We start from the raw sequence: 26,132 nt of genomic DNA, 5'->3' as shown, positions 1-26,132 counted from the left end.
AGGAGAGAGAAAGGGAGGGAGGGAGGGGGAAAAGGGAGGGAGACGCGCGAGGTCAGCCCCGCCTCTTCGCCGGCGAGGAGAAAGAGAGGCGGGGCGGAGGGGGGAACCCCTCTGAGCTCCCTCACATCCGGGCCTCCGGCGCCAGCCGAGCCCCGCGATTGGCTGCGCGGCTTGCCCTCATTTGCATAGCCCTACCTCCCTCCGCGCTCCCCCGCCCCTCTCTCCGTTCGCCGCTCGTGAAGGTCAGCTGCGCGTAAGTGCGCTTGCGCGGGAGGGAGGGGAACAGACGTTGTGGCGTCCTACCGTTCGGAGCCTGGACTGCGACTCCCGGCATGCAGCGCGCTCCCCAAAGGCGGGTGTTCTACTGCTCTTTGGCCGGCGCCGGGCGAGCGCGGCATTGCCGGGAATTGTAGTTCTTGGCCTTACAAGACCATGTGCGGATCTTCCTAGGTAGCTTCCCTTCCCGCTCTCTCTCTTGTAGAAGCAAAAGGGAGCGGAACAGCAGAGGGCCGGGTGGCAGCTCCGAGGCCGTCGCGCGTGGCCCCCTCGGAGACAGACCCTCCCCCTGCTGGGGCCTTCACTTTTTAGTTATTCGTTTCCTTTGTTTTCTAGTGAGAGGACTATTGTGACGCCTCTTCCGAGGTGCCGCCATGCAAATCCCCGCAGAAGACGCTCCTGCGAGCTTCACTGCAAGGTCACAAAAGGGCAACGACGGCGTCACGGCTTGGAGGGGGGAGGGCGTGGAGGAAGTGTTCGCAGATTCCCATGTCCCTCCTTCCTTCCCTGCACGGATTGTCCAGACACGTGAAACCTTTCAGACGGCTGCAGAAGTGGGGGGGGCGGGGCGGGGAGAAGCCGCCTAGGCGGGTTTAGTCTGGAATAAGCCCCACAGTGGGGGTGGGGATATACTCTCCCGCAAGTGCGTGTAAGATTGCAGCTGCATGAGCGCCGTCCTCTCTGCACCCTTATGCTGTAGGCCCTGTAAAGTTCAGTAGCTTAGATATCTAATTGATCAATGGGGGCTCGTGGCACTTCTGGAATAGCTGAAGTTCAGTCTTGTCCAAGGGCCTGGGGAGAGCCGGTGGGCCAGCTTCCGCATCACTGTCACTGGGCCCAAGAGAATTTCACTGATTTTTTTCTCTCCTTTGACAATCTTTTGAATGAAATCTAGAGTTTGTATCCAACAGAAGAAGTTACTTTTAGTGAAATGCATCTTTGCTTTGAGCACACCTTTACAGTAGTTGGAAGCCGTTCAGAATGAAATCTTAGGGGAGTGCATTATTGATAGGAAACTGATTGGAGAAGCAAAGAAGCCATGCTTGCCCCTTTGTTCTCCAAGATGACATTACCACTTGAGATTCAGAGAAAAACGAGAGGAGATGTAGAAGTGAAAGAGGATGCAGCTTACGGTAATGCTACCTACCTGTAACTATGAATAAGCTTGTTTTGCACCAAACATTCTATTTTAGTTAAATAAAAAATGGTATAAGCTTTGGCAGAGGTTTGATCCTTCTTTGCAGAGTATTCCGCTGGCATGGCAGGTTCCGTTTCTTAAACCCAAATCCCAAGGAGGAGTCAGGGGTTGTGCTCAATGTCAGGCCCACTTCTGATTTCCCAAGGGGCTACTGTGCAGCTGCTAGGAATCTTAAAAAAATAATATCACTTTTCTTATGCTGCATGGCTCATTTGAGTTAAATTCCCAGCAAGACTTTATTTTGTTTTGCAATTTAAATTGATCGGGTAGAAAGGGCATGTGGACTTTTGAGTGGGGAGGATTCAGCTCACGCACAGTCACTAAGGAGATGAGCTTTGATCTCCTGTTGGTGCCAATTTGGGACTTTTTCAGAACATTTTAGACTAGTTTGTTTTTCAAGGGAACATCACAAGTTGTTTATACATTTGTCATCACTGCACGTGCACATTACAGCAGAACTGGGACAGGACCCTGCCCCAAGAGTTCATAGTGTATATCAGGGCTAGGGACCCTGAGACCCAGGGGCCACATGTTTCCAGGGTGCTCTATCTTGCCCTTGGGCCGCTCCCTAGACAACACCCTCTTTCCCCAGGTCACACCCTTCACCAGATATGCTTTGCAGTTTCCTTGAGCATTTTTGCAAAGCTGGAGTGCATCCTTGAATTTGATAATGCTTCCTGCTTGCCTGGATAGAGAATAGAGGTGTGTGTTTGTGTTGAAACTAGACTACTTCACAGTGGTAAGCCTTCCAGTTGCTGCTTTCTCCATTTCTACCTCTGGCCCCTGTCTTGCCAATGGGCAGCGCCTTGAAGATTGTTCATAGAAGAAAAGGCGGCTCTCAGGATGCAAAAAAAGTTAACGATCTCTGGCCTATACTGTATATGTTATGAGAGAAGGAGAAAAAACTATCATTTTATATCCCTGAACTATGTCACCTCTTGCTCACCTATTCTCTAAACTATAAATGCTCAAAATGCTGCAAGCTGTCCTTATAGGGGGAATTGCTTCGTCCCCTTGATCACTGTGGTTGCCATTGCTTAGGTGCAATTATCATGCACTCCTTTTGAAGAGTGGGGTGGCTTTAGAAAGACTCAAGGTTGCCAGTTCATTTCAGTTTCTATTTTCCCACTGGCCAAGAATGCTTTATAACAGAGCTTTCCAAACTTTTCATGTTTGTGACACACTTTTTAGACGTGGTGTAAACCACGGAGCCTCTTGGGCTTACCGATTGGAAGGTCGGCGGTTTGAATCCACACGACAGGGTGAGCTCCTGTTGCTCTGTCCCAGCTCCTGCCAACTTAGCAGTTCAAAAGCATGCCAGTGCAAGTAGATAAATAGGTACTGCTGCGGTGGGAAGGTAAAGGGTGTTTCCATGCACTCTGGCTTCCGTCACGGTGTTCCGTTGCGCCAAAAGCGGTTTAGTCATGCTGGCCACATGACCCGGAAAGCTGTCTGTGGACAAATGCCGGCTCCCTCGGCCTGAAAGCGAGATGAGCGCTGCAACCCCATAGTCACCTTTGATTGGATTTAACCATCCAGAGGTCCTTTACCTTTTCACCACACAGTAGTTCAGTTTTACTAGCAAACCAGAGGTTAAACTAACCCCTTTCCAGTCCCAGGAGGAACACAGGGACTGTTTGCACGACACACATACACATTGCAGCCGACACACTAACGCAGGGTTCGGCAACCTAAGGCCCATGGGCCACAAGTGGCCTACAGGGGTCGTTTAACCGCCCCCGAGCTGCCCGCTTGGCGAGTCCCCGCTTGCTGCACTAAACCGGCGCGGGGACTAACTTCCGTGGCGCCGGAAATCGTACATGCGCAGACACTGAGAACCACATCTGCACAGACACAGATGCCAGAAATTGCGTTGATGCAGACGCTTGAAATCGCGCATGCACAATCCAGCCCATGGAGGGATCTCTGCTGGAATGAACCGGCCCAAGCAAGGTAAACTGCCGACCCCTGCACTAACGTGTCACGACACACAGTGTGGAAAGCTCTGCTTTTTAACAATCTCAGCAACACATTTGTATTCATGGAACAGGCAGAATGTGTGGTTTGTGTGTGAAATTTGTTAAAGTCTACAAGACTGTTAGACACATGATGGTGTTGGCTGTGGTATCAGAAAGTGGCCAACAGTTTCAACGGAGAGAAAAGCCTTGCACCATTGAAGAGCGATCCTTCTTGGGTTAGGTCAGGTGTGAGTCACATTGGCAATGGGCAGTATGAGTAATAATCAGCTCACACTGCTGTCCTCTGCCAGCTTGGGACTTCTGGAAAATATTATACTCTCACGCAAACAGAATTAACTATAAACTGGAAGTTTTGCTATTTAGATGTTATTCAAAGTCTCCTGTGAATGAACAAAACATACTCCAGCGCGCCCCCTGCTGCTCAGATAATGAAGTGGCTGAGCATTTATACAGTGGTATCTTGGTTTGCAACCACTTTGGATTGCAACAGTTTTGGATTACAACCACGTCAAACCCGGAAGTGTGTGTCCCTTTTTTTGGATTACAACCCCATTTTTTGGATTACAACCAATTTGGGGGGGGGGCAATTGGCGAAAGCATGCCTTGGGTTACAACCTGTTTTGGTTTACAACCGGACCTCCGGAACGGATTATGGATATGCTTCGTATGTAGAAACTCACATTTCCCACACACCGCCGGCATCAGGCAGAGAATGATAGGAAAAGAGGTAGTAAAGGACCTGATGAGCTGCACCTAAGGCTACTAAAGGAGTTTGTGGATGTAATCCCAGAGCCTCTGCCTATAATCTCTGAGAATCCTTGGAGAACAGGTGAGGTCCCTACAGATTGGAGGCAGGCAAATGTTTTTCCCATCTTCAAAAAGGGGAAAAACACCCAGGCAACTCTACTAACCGGTGAGCTTTCCTGGTTCTAGGACCAGGAAAGAACCTAGAACAGATAATTCAACACTCTGTCAGCGCTTAGAAAAGGATGCTTTGATTGCTAAGACCCAGCATGGGTTTCTCAAAAATATCTCATGCCAGACGGATCTCATTTCCCTTTTTGATAGAATTATAGGCTTGGTGGACCAGGGGAATGCTGTGGACATAGTATATCTGGATTTCAGTAAGGCTTTTGACAAAGTCCCCCATGATATTCTTGTGGGAAAAGGTGGTAAAATGTGGGCTCAATAGGGTAACAGGTGGATTTGTAACTGGTTGACTGACTTAAAAGAAAGTGCTCACTAATGGTTCCTCGTTATCCTGGGAAAAAGTGACAAGTGGGGTGCTGCTGGGCTCTGTCCCGGGGCTGTCATTCAATGTATTTATAAATGACTTGGATGAAGGAAGTGAGAGGGTGCACATCAACTTTGCAAATGACACCAAACTGGGAAGGATAGTTAATGCCACAGAAGACAGAATCGGGATTCAAAATGGCCTTAACAAATTGGAGAACTGGGCTCAAACTGACAAAATGAATTTCAATAGGGACAGTTGTAAGGTTCTGCACTTAGGCAGGAAGAACCAGATGTACCAAAATAAGATGGGGGATACCTACCGGTAGCCTGCGATAGGTACATGTAAAAAGGATTTAAGGGTCAACATTAGTAGACCACAAGCTTAACATGAGTCAACAGTGTGATGCAGCATCACAAAAATCTAATGCCATTCTAGGCTGCACAAAGGTCAAGGGAGGTAATTGTACCACTCTTTTCTGCCTTGGTCAGACAACATCTGGAATACTGTGCCCAGTTCTGGGCACCACAATGTGCACAGGAGGGTGACCAAGATGATCAAGGGTCTGGAAGCCAAGCCTTAATAGAACGTTGAGGGAGTTGGGTATGTTTAGCCTCAAGAAGAGGAGAATGAGATATGACAGCCATCTTCAAATACCTAAAGTGCTGCCCCATGGAAGATGTAGTAAGCTTGTTTTCTCCTGCCCTAGAGGCAAGGACCTGAACCATTGGCTTCAAGTAACACAAAAGGAGATTCCTGCTAAGCATCAGGAATAACTTTCTGATGGTAAGAGCAGAGTGGCTGGATTGGAAAATTAAAGTTCAGTCTAACTGCCTGTATTGGGGTGCTGAGGGTCAAGGTCAACGATTGGAAGCACTTGGGCCAAAGCTGGTCCAGTGTGTGGGATGGCATGCCATCATAGCTGCCAAGTTTTCCCTTTTCTCACGAGGAAGCCTATTCAGCATAAGGGAATTTCCCTTAAAAAAGGGATAACTTGGCAGCTATGAATGCCATGGCCTGCTTCCGCATTTGCAAAAGGGGAGCAAGGTGGGTGTGGCACTTTGAGCAATGCAACTGGCGTGCAGGCTGCTGCAGACCCAACATCCCTTTTCAGCCTGGAAAACTCGCTGCTGGCAATTGGACCTGTAATTGGGCCTACTGGACCAATAAAGAAGGCTGGACCATAAAGAAGGCCGATCGCCAAAGAATTGATGCTTTTGAATTATGGTGCTGGAGGAGACTCTTGAGAGTCCCATGGACTGCAAGAAGATCAAACCTCTCCATTCTGAAGGAAATCAACCCTGAGCACTCACTGGAAGGACAGATCGTGAAGCTGAGGCTCCAATACTTTGGCCACCTCATGAGAAGAGAAGACTCCCTGGAAAAGACCCTGATGTTGGGAAAGATGGAGGGCACTAGGAGAAGGGGACGACAGAGGATGAGATGGTTGGACAGTGTTCTCGAAGCTACAAACATGAGTTTGACCAAACTGCGGGAGGCAGTGGAAGACAGGAGTGCCTGGCGTGCTATGGTCCATGGGGTCACGAAGAGTCGGACACGACTAAACGACTAAACAACAACATTGGGCCTCCAGGTCGTTGCCGCAGCAACAGCGCCATGCTTGTATTTCATTCACATGACGCCTCGGGGGCGGCGCTGTTCGCCACGAAGCTATTGCCGGGGTTTGGCGAAGCTCCCGTCGTGCCTTGCGCCATCTCCATAGCTATCTCCTGGCGGGCGTCCGCCGTTGCCTAGGCCGCGGCGGCCTCACGGGGAGGCGGGATGGGCCGCGGGTCGCCGCTGCGGTTCTTCCCGAGGCTCCTCGCGGCCTGCCTTCTACTGCCGCTGTCCTCGTCCACGGGCGCGCCGGCGAGCCCCGCCACCTCGGAGCCCCCGACCGGCTGGGATGAGGCCACGTCGGGGGGGCCGACAGCGGGTACCCCGCCTCACCCGACCCCTAGTCCCAGCCAGGCCCCCTCTAGTCCGGGCCCCGCCAGCAGCCCTGCGTGGACTTCCGACCCGGGCCCCGCCACCAGCGAGCCCAGTCCGACCGGCGCGGCGGGCGTGCCCGTCCCTTCGGAGCTGCCGGACCCCGGAACGACTCCCCGACCTGGTCCGTGGCCCGCGCCTGTGACCGACGGTGAGCCCCCATCCCCGCCATCCCTTGAAGATGAGCGATGTGGGGAGGGTAGAAAAGGGAAGGAGCGGTAGGCACGGCGGCTGAATGGAGCCTCCAGATACAGGGGGAGTCTACCTCGGAACCACAGCGCAGGCCGCTCGATAGAGGGGCGTCTTCTACGTGCCCAGTTTCCTGGAGGCCTCCGTCGTAGTCGCTGTTCAAAGTAAGATGCTGAGCAGTGCGGACTTCTGACACTGTCAGTGGTGCAGTTCTGATCTTCTTATACACGAGTATTGCACAAGTTTGGCGCCTGCTGCTCGGAAGCCGCATTGCTCTGCATTTTGCTAGGTGTTGGAGGGACATACAGCAGCAGGTACCTCTTGCAGGTGCATGCAGCTGGCTGCTCTCTGCAACGATGGAAGGATGAAGAACCAGGTGGGCCTTTGGTTTGCTCCGGAGGGCTCCTCTCGGTGAGGATGAGCAGCACAGCAGATTATGCAGATCTGTTTTAAAATTAGATACCAAAAAGCAAGCCCATTGGAATCCAAAAGCATTAAAATCTTTAAAACAACGGGGATGCAGCCAGATAAGTCATAACTAGGTCAAGTTCATTTGTTTCAGTGGGACTTTTCTCAGTATGACTGGGTTTAATGCAACCCCATTAAGTGTGACCCTATTTCCCCATTTCAGTATTTCTGCCCCCTTATTGTACATTCATATAAACACAAATTACCAGTATTAAAATGCACACAATAAGCTGCATGAATATGGAGAAGAAGCCTTTGAGAGACTATGCATGAAAGCAAGTCCTTTAAGCCTTCTGGTTTTGTGCCTCTGTATATAATAGAAGAAAGAAGTTGGGCCGTATCCAGTACTGTGCCTGGAAGAGGGACTTCCTCCCCCCCCCCCAGGTTTAACACTCAGTACTATTTGTCAAAACCTGTTTGTTTTTAGTGGCCGAGTTGTGCGTCTGTGACCTCCTGGTGAACCAGTGTGATGTAAATTGTTGCTGTGACCCCATATGCACTGCTGCGGATTTCAGCCTCTTCACTATGTGTTCAGTTCCTGTTGTCACGTAAGTGCTTGCACATGCATCATGGCTTGAAATATAAAGATGCATCTTTGAATAGATTCATAAGTTCAAGAAGGGTCTGTGCTGCAGTACAACCTCAGAATATCTATAGGCATGTGTCTGTCTAAAAACCAGTCTGTAACCACAGTGCAGTGCAGCTTCTGAGCGGAATGGAAAGAAGAGCTGGTTCAAATATGCAACTTTGCACATGGCTTGTGGGACTGTACCACCCCAAAATACTTGGGGGGACGTAATTTCTCTGGAAGCTTCCCCACATCAGAATGTGCATGAATGTGAAAGGTCAGCACATCAGTCTCTCTGATGGATGAGCGTTCCATTTACAGTGTACAGAGTGGTTTTGAAATAGAGATGTGTCCCTCTTGAGTATTCTGAGGTGGTACAGCCCCATAAGAGTAAGAAGCTGCATGTTTGAATTGACTCTCCCCACCCCACCCCGCCTTCCATTTAGGAACTTTTATTTTAATAGAATTCAAATAAAATACTTTTATTTTAGTTTAGATATTAAGAAATGGTGCTTGAGACAGAAAATGCATTAAGGATTTTGTATTATCTGTTGGGCTGAAATATTTTTCTCATTGTCTTAAAAAAAAATCTCTGGGGGCCTTTTTCAGCTGAAGAGCAGAGTAAAAGATATTTAAATACTGTAAGAAGAAAGGTTTTTCCCTGGGGTATTTATTAACAGGGCTGAGTTGAAAAGGAAAAGCCATTTTTCGCAAGAAGGCAATCCAGGCTATTGGCTAAGCAAAGTAGAATTGTAGAAACTGAGCAAGTACAGTAGAGCTGAGTTTGCTCACATATGTTAATGTTGCCAAACTTCTACTAGCCAAGAAAGGAACTATCTTGCCCTCTCAACCGCTTTTCTGACTTCTAGGATGTTGCTGACCATTACCCACAGTTTTTCAAGCTAGCCTTGCAGGTGTTAAAGCCACAAACTCACTGTAAAGTGCCAAATGCAAGACGACGTTCCCTGAATATGCCGAGTTGTGCATTTCTGCTATGTGATTAATTGCACAAAATCCAGCACAAAATTCCTGGCTTTGATATCCCAGAATTAATTAAAAAGAAGTGTTGCAATGCTTTTCATATCTCCATACCGGAAGGATAATTCTCTACCCATCGAGGGATCTTTTGTAAGGATGCATTTATCTATACAGCATGTGCTATTCGTGTCCCACTGCTGCCCCTGCTCTGTCTTATTAAAGCACCACATAATTATGCATGGGGAGCTTTGCTCTGGTTTTCTTCCTCTAGGCAATCTAGCTGCTTTCCTCTTAACAGCTGTTCATGCCTCTGGTATTTTTGTATGTTGTGAATGAGACAACCAAATAAAGCCAGGCTGGTTGGTGGCATTTTTGTTGAATACAAATATGCCAGCAAGTTTTTTATTGCAGCATTCAGGGCTTGAAACACAGGTTTTGTTCACTTTTTTAAAAAAAGAAGAAGATTGCTTGAAATAACTGTGAATTCTGGGGACAAAAGGCCACCCTTATCAAACTATTCCCTTCTCCATACATCAGCCCAATCTCACTGTGAGGACTTATTTCCAGCTCTGTGGGAAATGAATCACTCCATCACTGGGATTGATGCTTGCCATTGTTCTGGCCCACATTGCTGATTGCCACCCACGTTCAGGTACTTTCAGAGCTCTTAGAGACAGCAAAGCAAAAGTGTATTGAATTTTAGATGAATTCTCTGTTATGAAAAGAAATGTGGCCTTGCCAGTAGAGAGTCAAATCACGTGTGTTTATGTTCTGTGCTGTTCCCTCTGGAAACTGCTGCTAAAATGTCGGACATTGTACGCAAACACGTCCTTGCATTGACATTCTTCTTACCGATAATCACTTATTAACAATAAATACAAATTAGAACTAAGGAAAAATTAGAAACAGAACCTTAAAACAAACGATAGAGGTGGTAGGTGAAGCCGCTGCAGGGGAGCTGATCTATAATGTGCTCGCACTGTTTCTGTTAAACTCTTTAGAGGCTCAGCTCCATTCTCATTGGTCATAGCAGTAATCACATGTATCAGGTGAGACAAGAGATTCACTCAAGCCTATGTGACCGAGCTAGGATTTGAATCTGGATCTCAGCAGAGTAGGGCTGGGCGATATCAGCTTTTCAACATTGCAATGTATCACCAGCCAAACATCTCAATTTAGAGATACATCACAATGTTGAAAAGTGGAGGGAGGAACAAGCTGCATTGGCCCGGGCCCCATGAGACACTGGGGTGAAACCGCCTCCGCTCTCTCTTCACACACCTGCCTTTTGGGTGGCAGAGAAAAGGGGATCAGAAATTCTCCACAGAGACAATTATGGTCCCTACAGTTTGTTCCAGTTTGACTTCTGCTGCTGTTCAGAGGTGGCTGCATATTTACACTTCTAGTAAATAGAAAGCTTTCCTTTGTCTCATACAGGAAACCATTCATTACTTTTAACGGTTTTATTTTCATAGGGCTAAAAAGGAATATACATATATATATAAACAGATAATATCACTCCAAAGGAAGGTTGCAGCTTGAAAATCTATTGAACGGTATCTAATATTCCTTTTAAACTCCTTTGTATGATTTGATATTGTTCCATGACAGGGTCTCCAGCTGTTTTAGACCCTTTCCCCAGAGTCATTTGTAATAAATTGTCTTTATCATTCATGTGCCTCGGTTTTAGTGTCTGAGGCTTGAGTGGTGAGCACGTGGTTGCTGCAGTGTCATGTCAAGTGCCAAATGCATTCCGTGGGCTACTCCTGCCCTGTATAATAATAATAATAATAATAATAATAATAATAATAATAATAATAATAATAATTTATTTATACCCTGCCCACCTGGCTGAGTTTCCCCAGCCACTCTGGGTGGCTCCCAATCGAGTGTTAAAAACAATACAGCATTAAAAACTTCCCTATACAGGGCTGCCTTCAGATGTCTTTTAAAAATAGGATAGCTGCTTATTTCCTTGACATCTGTTGGAAGGGCGTTCCACAGAGCGGGTGCCACTACCAAGAAAGCCCTCTGCCTGGTTCCCTGTAACCTCACTTCTTGCAATGAGGGAACCGCCGGAAGGCCCTCAGCGCTGGATCTCTGTTTCTGGGCTGAATGATGGGGGTGGAGATGCTCCTTCAGGTATACAGGATGTCTTATGTGAAAAGAGGTTTGTTTGGTTTTTTAGCTTTAATTTTTATGTTTATTTCCCCTGCAGAGGTGACAGGCATCTCTGCAGGCAACAAGAAGCTCTCTATTCAATAGATCCAACAGCGCATCCCCCAGAGAGGATCTTTCAATTAGCCGACAAGGTCAACCCCAGCATTTTCTGTATTCAGTCCACCAACAGTAAGTAGAGCCACGTCGGGCATGAACCTCTTGTCTTGTTGATTCTTCAAAAGCCTTGCGTTGAAGGTTGAGATGAAAAGAGAAAGAAGAAGCCTCGTGTGTGTGTGTGTGTGTGTGCGCGCGCGCGCGGTCACACACACACAAGGTGGAGAGAGGATGAAAGTGCCACTCACTAATCTCCAACTTCATACTTTCTCTGTGGAATTCCTTTGCCAGCAATATAGTCATTTTGTCGCAGTGTGTCAAAACTTCTTTCTAGACACTTCAAAGTGTCTAGTTGGCTCTTGCTTAGTCTGCTCCGTTTGTCTTTAGTTGCCTCTTTGTATTATGGCAATGCTATTTTACTGCTTTATATGTTTGCCCCTATTATTTTATTATATCCTGCCTTTCAAGATACAAATCCTTCAAAGGTACCTTACAGAAAGCGGTAAACTACTTACCAAAAAGCACACACACACACCCCAATATTTCTTGCTTCTTGCATACTGCCTTCAGTATGTAAATAAAGGGGGGGCTAAAAAAATCTTTTTAAAGTGTTTGTTGTTGTCTTTGTTGTTTGTTTTTTATTTTTGTTATTTTTGTTGAAAAAATAATAAAATTATTTAAAAAATCAAAAAATCTTTTAAATAATAAAATAAGTATTTAATTAATACGGGGGGACTCAGGTGGCGCTGTGGGTTAATCCACTGAGCCTAGGGCTTGCTGATCAGAAGGTCAGCGGTTCGAATCCCTGTGATGGGGTGAGCTCCCGTTGCTCGGTCCCAGCTCCTGCCAACCTAGCAGTTCGAAAGCACGTCAAAATGCAAGCAGATAAATAGGAACCGCTACAGTGGGAAGGTAAACGGCGTTTCCATGTGCTGCTCTGGTTCGCTAGAAGTGGCTTTGTCATGCTGGCCACATGACCTGGAAGCTGTACGCCGGCTCCCTCGGCCAGTAATGCGAGATGAGCAGGGGTCCCTTTACCTTTACCTTTTATTTCATTAATACAGTTGATTTCCATTAGAGGGAATTATAGCAGGGTTGGGAAACTAGTGCTCCAGATGCTTCTGGACTTCAGCTTTCATGACTATTGGCCGTGCTGGCTAGAGCTTACGGGTCAGTGTCTAGCAGCTGTTTGGAAGGCCACAGGTCCCCCCCCCCAATTCTGTAGGGTGATATCCAACATAAATTTATTTGATTTCAATGTGTCAGCTCTTGAGTATGACTAACATCTGAATATCGCCCCATCCCAAAGACTTGAAGTTGGTAACAAAAGCTAAAAGCAGCCAAATACACCTGGATGTATTTCCACTGGTTTCTGCTCTAGCCTTCCAGCCCCTGTTTACGTGTCTCCTGGACATCACTATTCCTGCTCTCTGTACATTTATAGGGATCAGGCGCGCCAGCTCCTGGGGGCCAAGATGTCTTGGGCCTCCTCAATGTTGAGGGGGCCTTCATGCTGGCATGCTCCTTTGACAATCACCAGAGCGCCTTCCTCAAAGGCGTGCTGGCCATCTCCGCCAGGGAGGTGCTTTGCTCTGGCACACCATTTTGATGATCGCCAGGGCACCATCTGGGAAGGTGTGCTAGTGATCTATGCCAGGGACGTGGTGAGGCGAAGTGACTTCGCCCTGGTGTATCCTTTTCATTATCGCTAAGGCGCCTTCCGCACTAAAGCGCCTCGGCGGAGGGGGAGGAGGTGGCCTTGCTGAGGCAGCCTCAGTCTCATGGCAGTGAGCAAAAGCTAAAGCAGTGGGTAGTTGGGGAATGGCTAGGTTGGGGTATCATGCACGACCCCCCCCCCCAAAAAAAATGTTGGGTACAACTTGGCACCTCTGGTAAAGGTAAAGGGGCCCCTGACCATCAGGTCCAGTCGTGTCCGACTCTGGGGTTGCAGCGCTCATCTCGCTCTATAGGCCGAGGGAGCCGGCATTTGTCCGCAGACAGCTTCTGGGTCATGTGGCCAGCATGACAAAGCTGCTTCTGGCGAACCAGAGCAGCACACCGAAACGCCATTTACCTTCCCGCCGGAGCGGTACCTATTTATCTACTTGCACTTTGACATGCTTTCGAACTGCTAGGTGGGCAGGAGCTGGGACCGAGCGACGGGAGCTCACCCCGTTGCAGGGATTCGAGCTACCGACCTTCTGATCAGCAAGTCCCAGACTCTGTGGTTTAACCCACAGCGCCACCTGGGTCCCTGGCACCTCTGATAGGGGTAGACAAATTTCTTCACTTTATGGGTTGGCCCATAGCATGGTCTCAATGGCCATTCACACATGCTCTTAAAGCAGTCTCTACCCTGTTTCCAACCTTGTTGCCCCAATATGTGGTGGCATTTTTCCTGTACGATCCCAGACTTGGGAAGAACTTCCATGAGTCCCAAAAGTTCAGTAAAAATTAACTCCAAAATTCAGTTAAATGTACTACATTGAAGCACTTTTTCTTCTCTACCCACCCCCAGACAAAGCTGCCTTATCGTTCCAAGCCCCAGAAATACCTACTATACACAATTTTGATAGGTTGCTTCAAGAATTTGGCGACGATACCTTTGGTATTGAAAGCAACCTTGCACTGGTGGATGAGTTGGACACCCGGGAGGCTACAAGTACAAACAGTACCAGCAAGTACAAGGTAAAGTGGGGAGGTACATGTGTACACGTATTTTGTTAATTATTTATTCAAAGAAAGCTCTTCAGCCAGACTTTCAGAGTGGCTTACATATCAATGAAAATAGCACAGTTCCTTTTTAGGCCTACAGTCTAAAAAGACACAGCATCTGAGGAAAAGGGATGTGGAGGGAAAGGGGAAAGCAAGCAAACGCAGGCACCATATCCTTAATGTCCCAGGGTTCTTAGCATTACCAGCTGGGAAGGGAGGTGGTTATAGTTCAAAATAAAACCTCCTGTGTTTTCTGTTGACAGTATAACGATCCCATACAGACATCAGATGGGTTTCTAAGGCTCCCTGCTCCTCTCTTCCTCGCCTGGTGTACCCACGGTAACCCTGCAGGTCAGAGATTATGTGCTGTCCTTTCCTGGCTCTTTCTACCCTGCTGTTTAGGCTTTATCTGAACAACAACAAATATTGCTGTAAATATGTAACCTGCCTTTCCACCAGATGGCGCTCAAAGTAGCTAACAAATATTTTTATTTATTATTTATCAAATTTGTATACTGCCCTTCGTCCGAAGATCACAGGTTGTTTCACAACCAATAATATCATTATCACCACTACTAATATATCATACTGCTTAATAATGTCATTTCTAAGTGTTGTTGCTGTTGTTATAATTCTGCAGCATAATCAAGTGCAATAAAATTGCAATAAAATGTCAAGTAAAAAGCATAAAAGCAAGATAGGTTAAACATCAGTAAAACCAGGAGAGCAATTACTGAATCTCTGTGCCCATCGCAACATTCTTATAGGCCAGCTTGTCTAAACGAAAAGGTCCCTGTCCGCTGGCAAAACGTTTTAGTGGTTTGGTCTGACCCCTGATGTGCAGTTGGATTTTTTAGTAGCCTGAAAATATATTTTTGGCCCTTCTCTTGTATTTTGTGGTTTCTCCAGGGTTTCTTGTGAACCAGGCAGTGAAATGCAACACGATGATCATGGGAGATGCATGTACCACCCTGCCAGGCCTCAGCATGGAGTTCTACACCAGTTCTAGTGTTTTGGCTGTAGGTGATTATTTTGGGAACCAGCCAGAGGGTGGAATTTTGTATGTAACAAACTGAGGGGTGGGGTAGAAAATTAGGATTGCACATGTTTTTGCTTTTTATTCAGAAATAAAAGTAAGCACCATTTGTAGTGGCAGCTATAACTTACATTTACAGGACCCTCAATTGTACTTTATTGATGGAGGATTCTGGGATGGAGGCTTAATCGCTTGTCACTTTTGCGAAAGCTAATGCAGCTGTGTCTAAAATGCTTCTTCTTTTCCCCCGCTAGGCACCAGAGTCAAGACTCGTGGTAAGTGTCTCTTTATTCTGCTCGAGAGATTTGCTGTTTATATGTGGGCACCTTGTATTGGATATAGTCTCAGGTGGCGCTGTGGTTAAACCACTGAGCCTAGGGCTTGCTGATCAGAAGGTCGGCGGTTCGAATCCCTGTGACGGGGTGAGCTCCCGTTTCATGGTCCCAGCTCCTGCCAACCTAGCAGTTCGAAAGCACGTCAAAATGCAAGTAGATAAATAGGAACTGCTCCAGCGGGAAGGTAAACGGCGTTTCCGTGTGCTGCTCTGGTTCGCCAGAAGTGGCTTTGTCATGCTGGCCACATGACCTGGAAGCTATACGCCAGCTCCCTCGGCCAATAATGCGAGATGAGCGCGCAACCCCAGAGTTGGTCACGACTGGACCTAATGGTCAGGAGTCCCTTTACCTTTACCTACCTTGTATTGGATATAGTCTCTTATTACATTGATGCTACAGCCAAGGCTTAATTGCCTCTGAATTGACCTTCCAATTAAGTGGGACTCTGAGTCAGCCGCCATACCAATGGGGAGGGGTCTACAATTGTTGGTTGGCTGGGCCAAAAACCTGAAGCCACCAGGCCCTCTCCTCCCCTTTCCTTTTCACAATTGCATCCAACACCCGCTCCTGGTCTTTTCTGGAGGAAGGTGCTAGCAAAGTGCATGCTGGGTTGGTGGGAGGGTTGCTGTTTATTTTTATTTTTTTTAAATAGTTTTTATTGTTTAAAATCAACAAAGCAACAAATACACACTTACATATAAAAAGGAATAATAAGGTGGGGAGAATAATAAGGGAGGGGAAAAAGAATCAGCGATACAATGAAAAAGATCGATTAAAAAAAAAAGAAGAAAAAAGAAAAAAAAGAAAGAAAAAAGAGGGCAAAAGAAACCCTTATTCTTCCAATATTTCGTCAAAACTTATCCTCACAGGTTTACAGAACAAATAAGAATACAAAACAAATACACTCATCACATCTACATATAGATACTTCCTGTCCCTTTTGTTGCACACTTTTCTATATCCTATGTTTCACAGGCTTATATTAATAATATCTCTTTTTTCTCCTCATTATTATTCTAATCCTTTCTGTTTCTCTCAAGCATCATTCAATGTCCATGAGTAGAGAGCTATTTGGGTAATATGTTTTAAGATAGTTCTTATACACTCTCCACTCTTTCACTGTCTTTTGTACGGGTATATCTCTCATTGAATCTGTCAACCATGCCATCCTAATATAGTTTAACATTTGTGTTTGCCAGTCTATTACTGTGGGCAGCGTCTCTCTCTTCCAATTTTTAGCTACCAAAATTCTAGCAGCGGTCACAGCGTATAGGCATAAAGATCTTATTTCCTTATTTATTTCCGATGGTAGGATATTTAAAAGGAACATTTCAGGCATTTTTTTAAATGTTATTTTAAACATTTTCTTTAGTTCTTCATATATCTTGTTCCAGTATTCTTTTATATTTTTGCAGGACCACCACATGTGATAGTATGTGCCATCTTCTTTCTTGCACCTCCAGCACCTCGGATTCATACCCCCATACATTTTAGCCAGCTTACATGGTGTTAAATGCCAACGGTATATCATTTTCATACAATTTTCTCTTAGGTTGAAACATGCTGTAAATTTTAGATCTCCCACAATCTCTCCCACTGATCTGTTTAAAAGGGTTGCTGTTTAAAAGTGCCCTGAGTGCCTTTGTAAAATGTTGATTGCTATCTCCCCATGCTGATTTTTCTGAAGAGGAGGGCCATCATGGAGAGGAGGAACGTAGCTTCAGGTAGTGACATCCAAGCCTCTTCCTCCTCTTCGTCCCTGTCCTTTTCCAAGGGAAGGGTCAGCAGGGAGGGGAGCGCTGGCTTAAATCTTCTTGGATAAAAGGCGCTCAAGCCTTCCCTGCTCTACTTAACTCCTCTAAATGTTCCTAAGAATGTGCATGTGTTTTTGTTCCCCTCAGCATTTTTGCAATTTGTTTTCTTTCCTTCCTGTACATCAGAGCTCTCCAAGCTTTCTCCCACGGAAGCTCTGCACGTCAGTTTCTCAGCCATGAAAATGTTGTGCTTTTCAGAGGGTATTGGGGAGTCCTTTGGAGTGTGCCCACCCCACCCCCCACGTCAACCACGAAGCTCCTCTTTCTGGGCTTCACTTTCCAGCTCTGTGTGAGTTGAGAATATCTTCTGAAACACCCCCACCAGTCCTCTATGGCTTCACTTTTCAGGGGCAGACCCCTAATGGGAGACGGCCCTGAGAAGCTTAGTGAATGTGCCAAGTTCTCTTTGCCTGGTTTGTGCGCAAGATTGCAGCTAGCTGGATCTGTTGAGGCTGCTTTGTTGTATTTTTACAGGTGAATATCACCATCCAGTCCATAATCGTGCAGAGTCCAAAGGGGCTGCGCACACATTTGAAGAACACTGATGCTCTGATTCTCCCCATATTGAATGGTCAGTCGTGCACTAACGTGGTCCTGGAGGTAAGTGTGCAGATACCATTTCAGCTCCGCATTTCTTGAAAAGACAAGAGAGGAAACTGGTACTCCATTCTGGAAACCAGGTGACGTGTAGAACTGTAAACAAACTTCATCAAAATAAAAAGCTGGGCCATGCAGACAGGTGGTCTGTTCTATTCCTTACCTTTTGGTCAACCCTTCTGACTTGCATTGAAATACAGCCGCTTAACTCCCCCTGCCCTCTTCTAGATTTGCAGTCATGAACATAAAATAGCAGACACTTTGCCAGCAGGCGTGAAGAGCTGGTTCTGCTGGACCCATTTTGCTCAAAGGACCAGAAACCAAAGGACTTTCTGTTACGTCTAGAGCAGGCTCTGCTAAGGCTGCTCTGGAGAGTTCTCCCAGGAAACTCAGACAGTGCCTTCATTCATTCATGCTGCACTTTCCCACTGGATTATGCCCAAGGCAGCTGATAACAATACTGGATGAACAATAGTAACAGTTAAAAACATAATATAAACCATCAAGCCCATTCTAAAATCCTACCTCATGGTGAAGCACTTTCAACTCAGCTGTGGAAAAAGCCTAGTAACCACGTGGAACTGAGTTTGCTTGGTATTCATCCCTTGTTCCCCTGCCCTACATTGTTTTCTAAAAAAACCTCCTACTCCTCATATTTTCAAACAAGAATTCAATACTGCTTGCAACTATAAAGTAGCAGCATAAAAACAAAACAGTACATAAAATCAACACCACAATAATGCAACAATTAGAATATAAAGCAGAAATTTCAGCGAGCAGCCATCTTTCTCCCTCTGGGTTCCCCACCCCACATCAATATTTGGATTGTATGGGACAAGGACCTGTACTTTGCTTCTGTTACATGATGAGGTGAAATGTAAGCCCTGGGCAATATATAAATCGGATGGGCAGTCTGAAGCTCAAGGGCCAAAAGTGGCCCTCCAGGCCTCTCTATGTGGCCCTGGGTACTCTACCCAGGCCACACCTCTTACCAGCCCTACTTCATACCCGTGTGTGTTTTTCCTGACTGGAATGTGTCTTTGACCTCTTGATTTCCTGGATGGAGCAGAGTGAAACTAACCTGCTGAACAAAAGTAACATTTGCATTTGTTGCTTTGCTCTCTTGTGTCTCTCGCCCTGCCAACTGCTGGAAGGTTGCCCAGATGGCAGTGTGGCCCTTGGTCTGAAAAAAAGGTTTCCTATCTTGGATATCTTACCTTGTTACATATAATAAAAATGTAAGGATGTTGTCATACTGCAGTTTGTATAGCTGCTGAAGGATGGTGCTGCAAACTGCAGTGTGACAACAGAACAGCAGCATTGGAGCGTGAAGAGGAGAGAGACATGGCCAGGCAAACAAACGTGGGCAGCCCAGGCTAGCCGCTCAGGTGGTGGGTGGCCCAGGCAAGCTGCGGAGGAACAGCCATGACAGGTTGGTGGAGCTCCCCACCTCACACTGGCACCACCTTTTTGGCTTCAGCAGCATTGGAGGCTGAGGAAGGACATGGAGGTAGGAGGGGACCCCAGGCAAACAGCTGAGGAAGTCAGGACACGTTGCGGCAGCTCTCCAGCAAATGTCCTGGTCTCCTGTTGCTGCCCTTTGTTTCCCTTCTCCACACCCTCCTAAATGGTGTTGCCAATGTGAGGTGGGCAGTATGACGTGGGGTGGGGGGATCAAGAGGACAACGACGGAGAGAGTGTGATTTGGGTAAGCTGTAAGGGGAGTGGGGGAATGGTTTGGGGGATTGGCAGGGGTGGCGAGTGAAGTGGGCAGAGGTGGCAGCCCTTAGTAAATGATAAAGAGCTGTGGACCTTCCTGTTACTTAAGCTGCAAAACGTTCTTTGCTTTTTGTTTTTCAGGCAAGTTACCTTATTACCTTCACAGAGGCAGGTGAAATTGCCAGTGCAGGTGTATCTTTGGTCCTGGGGACCATTGACATGATGGCACGTTTTGTATTGCAGTCCTTTGAGATCCGTTTCATTCAGGTAATTTCCCAAATTATTCTTTTTAAGATCCAAAAAGATTTAACAAAACAAAAAAATTAAAAGGTTACACGATATTACAATACGACACAAATTCAATTACTGTTGCTGCATTCATACCATACAATAACCAATCTATGTCTCCTCTGTGCATGGTTAATTTTGCACATTAATTTGTCTAAACATCCATAATCACCTCCTAATATGTTAGTCTTGATGATCATATGATTATTCTAGTTTTTTTAATCTTACAGAACTTAACAAACTTTCTAATAGCTCAGTCTGTATTTCACCCAACATTGTGTATAGGTTTTGATTACATCTTACACTTTTCCCAATATCTAATAAATAAACTCCACTTCTCAACAAATCCATTTTCTTGATATCTTCCTTCTCTGGCCCTTATTAAATTCGTTAATTTAATCATGTTGGTTTAATCAGGCAAGCAATGTCCCAGATTCTTATTAACCAAGCCTCTATTGACAGATGCTCTGACTTTTTCCAGTCTTGGCAGATAAACCTTTGGGCTGCAGCTTCCCAAAATATTTTTAATAACGTTGTGGGAAGCTGGTTTGTAACAATATTTTAGAGCTGATGGTGGGGTGGGGCACAGCTGTCTTAAAAAAAAACAAGGATTTCAGTTTCTCAGTGTGTTCCTGTTTTCCTTAAAAGCATAGGTTCTGAAAATCGTTTGTACCTGTGTGTTTTCTGCATGTACCTGAAGCAACAATTTAATAATAACATGAGCTCAATTATTCAAATGGTTTACTGCTTAGAAAACAGTGATTCAATTTATCTATAATCCTGAAGAATTTTTTTCATATTAGCTGCTTTGCCACAAATGATTAATGGAAAATTAAGCGGTATTGCATTTTATGTCTCCTCTGCACATAGCAAGAAACTCAACCTGTTCGTCTCAGCGGGAGCCCTGGTTATGTTGTTGGCCTACCAATAAAAGCTGGATTTCGGACTGCTGGATATCCTTTTTTCATGACATATTACAGCTCTGCAGAACTGTCCCTGCCTGGGAAAAAGTTACATTTCATAGTGCTCATTTCTTTCATGGCTGGGGCTTGACCCCAAGTTGAATCAGTTCTGGATTATTTCTTTGAGAAATTTTAAATTGTTCAATGCTGAACTGAAGACAGTAGTCCAATATGGGAAAGAATACTATGAAATTAGCAATTTCTAAATTTTCTCCCGGAAACTGGTGCCAGACAGTCAGCACAGAATTAACTCTTACTCCAGCGCACACAACAGAGCATTGCCAACTATCTTGGCTGTTTTGGTTTGGGGAGTTTTACTGGGATAATGGCCAGGCTTTTTCTTTTGGTTTTGCCTGTTTTGCTTTTCTGATCTCACTGAGCTGGAAGAAGCCACGTCAACCCCCCCCCCGGTCATTCTGTGGGTGATGCTTGGGTTTGGGCGAGCTGTTTAGTGAAGCTGGAGAACTAGCTGGGCATGGTGGGGCTTGGGCTCTCTGTCCAGCGTGGGTGTAGAGGGCTGGAGGGGATTCTTCTGCCACCTCTGCATTCTTCTGGCTTTTAGGGGAAAGGGCAGTCAGTAGCTCAATAGCAGGGCACATGCTTTGTGCACAGGAAGTTCCAGGATCAAAGAATGGCCACCACTTGGAGCAAGTAATAATGCTCTGACAAGGTGTGACAAGACAGTTCAGAGATTCTGGATGTTGTGCAGTTTCCCTTTGACTCCAAATTTACATCTGGAATTGTGCAGAGCACAAATGAAGCTGGCCAGCTTACCCTCATGAAGAGCACATCTGCTCAGGATTGCTTAGCTGTGGAAGGAGTCAGAACCCCAGTATTGTTTGGGTACAGCATGCTGTCTGGATGCCAACTACGGTAAGGGCATGCCACATGCCATTTCTTATTCTTAAAAGGTAAAGGACCCCTGACAGTTAAGTCCAGTCGTGAACGACTCTGGGGTTGCGGCGCTCATCTCACTTTACAGGCCAAGGGAGCCGGCGTTTGTCCGCAGACAGTTTTTCCGGGTCATGTGGCCAGCATGACTAAGCCGCTTCTGAAACCAGAGCAGCACACAGAAACACTGTTTACCTTCCCGCCGGAGCGGTACCTATTTATCTACTTGCACTTTTGGGGTGCTTTCGAACTGCAAGGTTGGCAGGAGCTGGGACCAAGCAACGGGAGCTCACCCAATCGCGGGGATTCGAACGGCTGACCTTTTGATCGGCAAGCCCAAGGCTCAGTGGTTTAGACCACAGCGCCACCTGCGTCCCATTCCTATTCTTACTTCCATGCTTAAAAAATGGTTTATCACAGTGTTGGGTTGCAGGGAAAATGCTGGCATCTCACTTAGCAGAGTGGCAGAGATTCATGCCCCTTGGGTGCCTCCATCTTGAATTTGGGACTTTGCTTCAGCAAACATGGTCTAGTGCAGGCATCCCCAAACTTCGGCCCTCCAGATGTTTTGGACTACAATTCCCATCATCCCTGACCACTGGTCCTGTTAGCTAGGGATCATGGGAATTGTAGGCCAAAACATCTGGAGGTCCGCAGTTTGGGGATGCCTGGTCTAATGCAATTCCTACACACACACACACACACACACACACACACACACACACACACACTCACTCACTCCTCCCTCCTCCTGCTGTGTCCCTTCCAATACCCTTTGCTTGGGCGCTTCTAAAAGAAAGAGAGGGATCTTTCCTGCAACGATTTCAGATGTGGCTGTAAAGATGAATTCCAGCACGCCAAGGGCAGGCTGATGAGGCAAGGTGAAGCAAATGCCTCAGGTGGCTGGATCCACAGGGGCAGCAGATTGGGTAGCCAAGGAATGCATTGCCCACTGCTGCTGTTGCAATGGCAGCAACAGCTGCATGCTCTTTGGTGATCAGATCTGCTGCCTCCTCAGCAGCACCCCCCCCCCGGGCAACACCACATCTTCAGCAGCCTCTTGTTCCTGGTATAGATCTTCAATCACCCCTTCTTCCCTGGTGTGTTTGGGGGAGAGCCATTTTGTGGTTCGCTTCAGGTGCCAAAATGGATTTGGTCAGCCCTGGCCAGTGGGGTGGGCACTTGCCACCCCCTGCTCAAAGTGTCATCCTGACAAAACTGAGTTGCCAGCCAAGGTTGCATTTCCACTGTTAGGGCAATTGCCAGTTTACTGACCGCAGACCCCCTCTTTGCATTTATGCTAACTTCTTTGAAATAAATAAAACTCACCTTTCGACTCAGGTAGACAAAATGGGGGAATGGGAGTGGTGTAAGTGATTTATTGATTTTCTTTCTCTTCCCCCCCCACTCCCAAATATAGAACCCCGCCTTACATTGCCAGTAGCATCATTCCATTGAGTAGAGTAGCCAAAGATGGGAATGGTGTGGTTAGACTGCTCCACAAGTAGCCTTTATGAGCTGCTCTTGGAGAGTGGTTCATTAGTTGGTTGCCGTCCAGCACTGTTGACACAGAAATTTCTTTTCTGGAAGAATTACCAAGGATGCAGACTGCAGGCTCTTGGCCCCAGCGCTCCTGAGTGTGCTGAAGGGACAAAACTTCCCAGGCTACGTTGCCTCTTTTGGAGATTCTCTGCCCCAGAATGAACTGGACTGGGTGCAAATTTCTAACAACGTCACCGAACCGGTAAGAGTATGCCCACCCTGCCCTAAGCCAGTATGGGTAGCCATGTGGTAATTTTACTACTTTTGGCCCTCTCACTTCTTCTTCACTCCCCTACCTGGCTCAAGTTGTAATCCAGGAGGGTCTTCAGTAGCGTAAGTGGGGATGGGGATCCATTTCGGGCAGTTGGAACATGCCTGAAGTTCTTTCCTTTCTTTGCCAGTGTTTTACCTTGTAGCTAGCAAAACGTCATGTCTCCTTTTTCAGAGCACCTGCGAAATTCCCGTGTCATTTCAAATAGAAGTGAAATGGACTAAATATGGCTCCTTAGCTAACCCCCAAGCGAAAATCGTGAGTGTCACGGCAACGGTGATGACAGCCGCCTTGCCCCAGGTGGGTGGTGATCTCCTGTGATAGAAGGGAGCGTAGTGGCTCCTCGCATGTATTTTTAACTAAATTGGCTTTCACATTTGCAATGTTCTACGTCTCTATATGAGACAGATGACTGGCTAATGAATCTGGCTTTTCCCACTCAAAGGGAAATCTTGGCACCTTGAAGGTTCTGTTCACACTTCCTCTCTAAAGGTGGCATTGAAGTGGTCCCCCCTGGGGTTCTGTAGGAGGACCTGCCAAGCAGCCGTCCTTTTTAGTGTGGCAGTGGCTGGACCCTGCAAGTTCCTTGTGGCTAAAGTGGAAAGAGGGAGGAAGGGACTCTCAGAAATATGGGTGGAATGGAAAAAAAAGAAAGAGAGGGAGGGGAAAGAGAGAGGTCCTCTTTTCCCCAGCTGCCACCTCGCCACCCTTGCATGATTCCAGAAGCAAGCCAGCCAGTCATTCGGCATGGGAGAGACACTTCCACTAGCCTGTTTGGGCCTCCTTGCATTGCATGTTTCTTTCATTAGGTGCCTTGAGCTTTTATGTTGGTAAAGTAGGAGAATAAATGCAATTGAACAAGCAGCACAGGACTGCTGCTGAAATCAACCACTGCCCCCTCTCACCGTGGCACAGCTTGCTTTGCCCGCTGGTGCCCATGCCGTGTGAGTTCCCCCATGGCCACATACCCTCTGAGCAGCCAGTGGTGTGGCGCTGGAGGTGGGGCATGCAGTATAATGACATCAGGACTCAGGGTAGATTATACTACATATTAACAAGGAGCAGGGGCAACAAGTTGCAGAGTTGCCATTTTCAGCAGGAGCCCTGTGTTTCTTGCATTTCATCTCTCCAGCATGCCTGTAGTGTCTTTCTTTCAGTTCTGAAACTAGCTGCTGCTAAACCCCACAATAGCTGGAAAGGAAATGTTTTTGTACTGAGTTGGTGCTCTAAACATGCAGAGTCCTGATCTTAAAGCTCTCCTGACCTTGGCTCCTTATCATATATATTCTGCCAGCTAACACTAACACAACAACCTCTTTTATTTTGGAGCTCAGCATTTGACCTGTTCTGCATGATTCATTCTGCGAAGTGAAACTTTTCTTTGGCCTGTCCTAAGCAGAGCCAGAGTGTGGAATGCATCTGCCTGTCTCTTGCAGGTTGACTCGGGAAGCGAACAAACAATCCAGATCTTCAGCTCTGCCACTTTTGTTGACGTCTCCGCGCCTGCTGAGCCGGGTTACAAAGCACGGCCAACCATCGAAGCCAACCTGCCCTTCGACTTTTTCTTCCCATTTGTTTAGTCGCAGTGTGAACTGCTGCTGCTTCCTTCCTTTTCTCAAAGCGAGAGGGAACCAGGTCTCAAACCACTCTTCCACTGGGATAAAAGAACACTGCACAACGACGAGCTGATCCCTCCAAAATATTGACTGGCTGCATGTCTGAAAAGGAGTGTGTAGGAAAGGAGCCCCAGATAAGCCATGGCAGGGTTGGACTAGAGGAAACAACAGCAGCAACTCCCCTCCATAATCCTAACAGGATTATCCTCTCTCACCATAACAGCGGTGAGAGAGAGGGGTCCTTCAGCAAATGCAGCTTCCATCATGTGCTACAGTAGAAGTTTTGTGGAGTACAGCTCAACTCCCGTGCTGTGCCTATCCCCAGGAAAGAGCCATTCCGCCCCTCCTCTTGTAATACGTGGGCAGTCACCATCTTTGCAGGGAATTGTAAAGGAAGGAGCCATGAATCAAGATGGCTATACTTTGCTTCCTCCTCTCCTGGGAAGCTCCAGTTCCCACCACTACTGCCCCCCCAACAAACATTTGGATTGCACTACACACCCTGATACAGTGGTGCCTCGCTTAACGAATGCCCTGCTTAACGAAATTTCCGCTTAATGAAAGGTTTTTTTCTAGTGGAGGTTGCCTCGCTAGACGAATTCGTTTTACGAAAATTTTGTCTAGCGAATCGCGGTTTCCCATATGAATGCATTGAAATTCAATTAATGTGTTCCTATGGGCAAAAAAAAATAATAAAAAAAATTCAATGCATTCCTATGGGATTCGCTAGACGAATTTTTTGTTATAAGAAAAGACCCGTGGAACGAATTAAATTCGTCTAGCGAGGCACCACTGTATTTCTTCTGAATTTATTTCCCCTGTGTTTCCCATTCTTCTGAACTACTTACTCTCCAAAGCCCACTGCATGTTCCTGTATTCATTTCCATGGTCCTGCAAGTAGGAAGAGTTTATTGTAAGACATTGCTTTATTTTGTTTTATTTATTAGACTAAAGGAATTGCTCTGTCAGGCACATCTAGGAATGAGGGGGGAGTTTGGGGAAAAGGTCACTGACTCGCCTGCCAACCGCCCTCCTTCCTTTTTAGGTACTTCAATAGGAAGTTGCAGTTTTGTGAAGCTAATCAATGCCAACCAATTTCACAGATTTGACTTTTAAATTATTTTTGCTATTTTTTAAAAACTGTACAGCTGTACAATTAAAGATTGTAATAATTGGTTTTCAGGTTTGTGGAT

General features: G+C 46.5%; 1 protein-coding gene across 1 annotated transcript; it reads left to right on the top strand.

The window, feature by feature from the left end:
- Positions 1 to 6,426: 6,426 nt before the first annotated feature.
- On the top strand, positions 6,427 to 26,116 carry TCTN1 (tectonic family member 1). The gene is made up of 14 exons (XM_060276357.1): positions 6,427 to 6,827; positions 7,761 to 7,881; positions 11,098 to 11,228; positions 13,672 to 13,841; positions 14,132 to 14,219; positions 14,778 to 14,887; positions 15,159 to 15,179; positions 17,528 to 17,653; positions 19,511 to 19,636; positions 20,528 to 20,612; positions 21,354 to 21,492; positions 23,101 to 23,254; positions 23,498 to 23,623; positions 24,760 to 26,116. Exons 1-14 carry the CDS (start codon positions 6,470 to 6,472, stop codon positions 24,901 to 24,903), a joined length of 1,899 nt encoding a protein of 632 aa, XP_060132340.1. The 5' UTR covers positions 6,427 to 6,469; the 3' UTR covers positions 24,904 to 26,116.
- Positions 26,117 to 26,132: the final 16 nt, after the last annotated feature.

Source organism: Zootoca vivipara, chromosome 6 (assembly GCF_963506605.1).
Source record: "Zootoca vivipara chromosome 6, rZooViv1.1, whole genome shotgun sequence".
NCBI lineage: Eukaryota > Metazoa > Chordata > Lepidosauria > Squamata > Lacertidae > Zootoca > Zootoca vivipara.
This window is presented reverse-complemented; position numbering and strand designations above follow the sequence as displayed.